This window comes from Temnothorax curvispinosus, unplaced genomic scaffold (genome assembly GCF_003070985.1).
Source record: "Temnothorax curvispinosus isolate PA1 unplaced genomic scaffold, ASM307098v1 QBEX01006827.1, whole genome shotgun sequence".
Taxonomy (NCBI): Eukaryota; Metazoa; Arthropoda; class Insecta; order Hymenoptera; family Formicidae; genus Temnothorax; species Temnothorax curvispinosus.
Window position 1 is genome coordinate 236 of NW_020216607.1, and position 4,661 is coordinate 4,896.

Consider the following 4,661-nt stretch of genomic DNA (forward strand, 5'->3'; position numbering starts at 1 on the left):
CAAAACTTTTTGAAGTAATCGCGATGGTTTTATGCCCCTATTATATAAGCCTGGCTTTCCAGGCGATTAGCGATAATAAAAGGACAATATTGCCCAATATCAATATATCAAAAATAGTACATGAGAGCTCCAAGAAGATACATAAACAAGTATTTAAAAAAGTTGGAGTACTATTGCAACAACATATTCTTGAAACCAAATCAAGTTAAAAAGTCCTGCACTACTTTTCTCTCAGACAAACAATTATCGAGATATCGTAAGCTAAATATTAAAAAAGTTACCATCAAGTTTTCCTTGAATATTTCACAAAGTATTAGACAAATAAAAAATGTTACAGAAAAAAGTTGTCTAAATTAAAATTCGAAGTATAGGCTCCAATGAAAATACACGAATATAGAAAACGGGCTAACTATAAACCAAGCGCGGTAAATGATGCGCGAAAGTTTTTATTTTTATTTTACATATTTTCCAACCTTGACTGCGCGCCGACTAAATTTGTCAGATTTGAAACACAGCTCTGGTTGGAGTAGTAAAATCGTCCCTTTCCCTTAATTAAATCGATTCGATTTAATTTTTTACGCTATATGCATCTAAATAAATGTAAAGAAATCATTGCAAAAAATATTACCTTAGGGGTTCGAACCTGGAACCCCCTTCATTCCGTGAAGGTGTCGTACCAATTCGACCACTGTGGCATGTGGTAAAATTTATCGCAATAACCTATTATTAGTTGTAATATTACGCGTACTTTCAGACAGCATGATTTAAAATTCGAAATATAGGCTCCAATGGGAATCCAATGGAACCCTGGCTGAGGTAATATTTTTCGCAATGGATTTTTTTATATTTATTTAGATGCATATAGCATCAAAAATTAAATCGAATCGATTTAATTAAGGGAAAAGGGGAATTTTACTACTCCAACCGGAGCTGTGTTTCAAGTCTGACAAATTTAGTCGGCGCGCAGTCAAGGTTAGAAAATATGTAAAATAAAAAAAACTTTCGCGCATCATTTATCGCGCTTGGTTCTTAATTAGCCCGTTTTCTATATTCGTGTATTTGTTTAAATTAATTAGAAAAAGGTAATACAATAAAAAATGGGAGTATTTATTTAAAAAATTTAACTTGGGCCCAACACAGGCTCTGGACCCAAAATCTAATAATAATAAGATCATCTATTGGCCCCCTTTAAACCCTCCAACTTTCATCTCAAACATTTTTCCAATAAATCAACACTTTCTAAGATATAATTGGCCGTTCCAGAACTTTTGGTGCGCACGGTATATGCGTACGCGACACAATTAAATTATGTATATAACGCACAAGCGAGATAACTAATCAGCGTCAAAGAATGTAAGCGTATAAATGTGGTTGCACTGACAATGAGTGCACTGAATTTGAGGGACAAACTGGCTTTGTGTGAGTGTATAAACGCGTGTCCGTGTGACTGTAATCTGAACTTTTTGCTAAGAATACTGAGATCTCGAGAAAAATTCACATTTTTAACATGTAAAATTTCGAAATCTCAGTATTGACTGCACCAATCTTAATCAGACTGGTCGAAATCGAAAGCTCGTATCAACGTTATATAATAGAAAACTGTGTCGTCAGATTTTCGATTGCAGTTTTCTTTCTTGAGATATTTGATTCGAAAAATTGATTGGCCCAAAAAAATCCGAATAAGCTTGGCTGCATTCTGTTAGTCGTCTGCTAGATCTTTTTTTATGTATAATACTTGGTGTCGCGACGCTACCGCGTCGCTTAATTGTTAATTGCAATATTTATGTAATTAATACATTTCTTATATTTATATTAATTTTACTTCTTTACATTAACATTACATGTCATTACATGTGACACAACAGTTGCACGCAAAGTCTGTTAATACTTCTACGACTTACGCTTGTTTATTATTTACTGTCAGAAAAGAGCTTTTATACATCAAAAATATTTTATTAAATGTTTTTAATATTTACCATAAGCTTCATTTATTTTACAATTTAGTATAACAAAATTTATTATTAATTACAATATCAATGCAATTAATAGATACATCATTTTCGATATTTACGTTATATTCACTTCTTTACGTTAACATCATATACAGCACTTAAAGTTAATACTTTTTAATACGACTTACGCTTGTTTACTCTTGCGTAAGTTAGATGCGGTGTATATATAATTACAATAAAAACTAATCAATAGCTTCATTACAAAGAATATACTTAACAATATTATAAAAAAATTAAGGAACAAAAATGCGAAGACATCAATCAGATTTTGTTCTACCCAGCTCTGAGACCTCAGCGGCGTTGCTAAAGTTCCATTTGGATGGCGGGCTGTGTATTCAATACTCCAAACAGCTAAATCTAATGGCGGTATTGGCCGATCTCGGAATTCGCTGGATAATCGTTTCATGTTTTTCGTATAACTGTACCAAAAAATGTTTACTGTTAATATTTAAGAATTAAAAAACGCATCTTAATTAAAGGAAAAGTCGAAATATGACAGAACACGTAAACAGTACAAAAAGCTAAACTTTATATAATTTATTATTTTATAAGCAACACTATTTACAGGAATTAGTAAATCGATTATACTGTATTAAGCATTAGAGTTCAGATATTATTTGAAATGTAACTAATATTGCTAATTTACTGCTTAAATAATAAGTGTTAAAACATGATCGAAATATAATACCTTTCATTGTAAAGTACTTCTTCAACTGCGTCTAATATGGACTGCGTGGACAAAGTTTTAATTTCCAAGTATATTCCAACGCCTTTAGTTACTAATATTCTTGCATTAGATTTTTGATCCATGAAGAAAGGCATTACGATCATTGGTACACCTTTCCAAATGGCTTCCTGCGTACTCAGAAGACCACCGTGCGTCCAGATTGCTCTTACATTTTTATGAGCTAAACATAAAAAAATGTATAATAAATACATTATAATATATTATTATAACTAGATTTTTCGCCCGCGCTTCGCGCGGGCTCAAAATCTATTCCCTTCTCCCCAAACTCATTCATTAATTAGGAGCACCAATAGAACCCCATAAAACCCAATTTTCAATCCCATAGTAGCCATCTCCATAAAATTAGTAATATTGTGGTACCAATTTCATCAAAATCATCAACAAAAAATTAGAAAAATTTGGCACCGGTTTCAAGAGAATCGATCCATTAATAAAAAATTAAACTTATCGTCCAAAAATTAAAAAAAATGGTGGCACTGGTTTCAAAAAAATCGGTCAATTAATACTTATTATTTCTCAAAATTTTAATAATTTCCAAACCGGTTTCTAAAAATCGGTAACAAAAAATTATCCATAAAAATTATCCATTAAACAATTCAGTTGATATCTCAAAGTTTGCGGAAATTGGAGCAATCACGTATATTTTTTTTTAACAGAAATCGTAAACCACTTTACTATTAGCAATTTTTTCTAATTCTATTACATTCTTTAGTTCTTTCTACCCCTATCTATATATATATATAAGTATTTGACGTCTGTATGTCTGTCTGTCTGACCGCGAATTACTTGTTATTTTCCGAGAAATTGGAAAAATTTCGTAACTGGTTTTAAAAAACCGGTCTTAATCGCTCGCGACAGTCACGAATTAAAGTGACTGGTTAATTCCCGAAATTTGAAAAATTTCTGATACCGGCTTCCAAAAAGATCGGTAACAAAAAATTATACACTTTATAGCACTCCCCGGAAAATTCTACCCCTGTTTCATATATAACTCTTTGAAATTCGGACAATTATTTCCCGAGAAATTAGAAAAACCGTTTTCCAGAAAATCGGTAACAAATCCTACATATAACATATTTCATTTAAAACTAATCGACCTATAAACGATTTAATTCCTGAAAATTATAAAAAAAATTTATTTTTTTTGCCTTTGCAGCTTTTTCCATTTCATAATTTAGTGCTGCTCTTAGCAATAGATCATCCTGACCGTCTTCTAATGTACATTTTTTAAAAAATTACGTATATTGTTTTAAACAAAAATTGGAAACGTTTCAAGAAAATCAGTACATTAATGAAAAATTAAACTCGCGGTTTAAAAAAAATCAGCATATACAATTCTTTGAGATTCGGTCAATTATTTCCAGAAAAATTGGCAAAATTTTGGAACCGGTTTCCAAAAAGATCGGTAACGAAAAATTATACACTTTATGGCAATCCCCGGGAAATTGTACCCCTACTTCATATACAATTCTTTGCGATTCGGTCAATTAATTCCCGAAAAATTGGAAAAATTTTGTAACCGGTTTCCAAAAAGATCGGTAACGAAAAATTGTACACTTTATGGCACTCTCTGGGACATTCTACTCTTACTTCATATACAATTCTTTGAGATTTGGTCAATTAATTCTCATAAAATTTGAAAAAATTTCGGAATCGGTTTCCAAAAAGATCGGTAATGAAAAATTAACCACGACATTTTCATCCCCGGGAAATTCTACCCCTATTTCATATACTTTTGGTAAAAATTTGGTCCACTAACGAATGAGTAGTTCGCGTACAGACAGACAGAAGACGGTACTTATATATATTCCTCTTCTAAAAAGGAGATGTGAAGTTTATTGTTGCCGCTTTTCTGCGATGCCGATTGGTTCTCTTGCTGCGCTTACTTCATTTGCAGCTGT

At 31.9% G+C, this 4,661-nt stretch overlaps 1 protein-coding gene across 1 annotated transcript; it reads right to left on the reverse strand.

Moving 5' to 3' along the window:
- Window positions 1-914: 914 nt before the first annotated feature.
- LOC112456419 (UDP-glucuronosyltransferase 1-9-like) lies at window positions 915-2,920 on the reverse strand (the record flags this gene model as incomplete). The annotated part of the gene is made up of 2 exons (XM_025018922.1): window positions 915-2,431; window positions 2,701-2,920. Coding segments are annotated over 2 exons (515 nt in total), but the record flags the coding sequence as incomplete, so codon positions are not given.
- Between the last annotated feature and the right edge of the window lie 1,741 nt (window positions 2,921-4,661).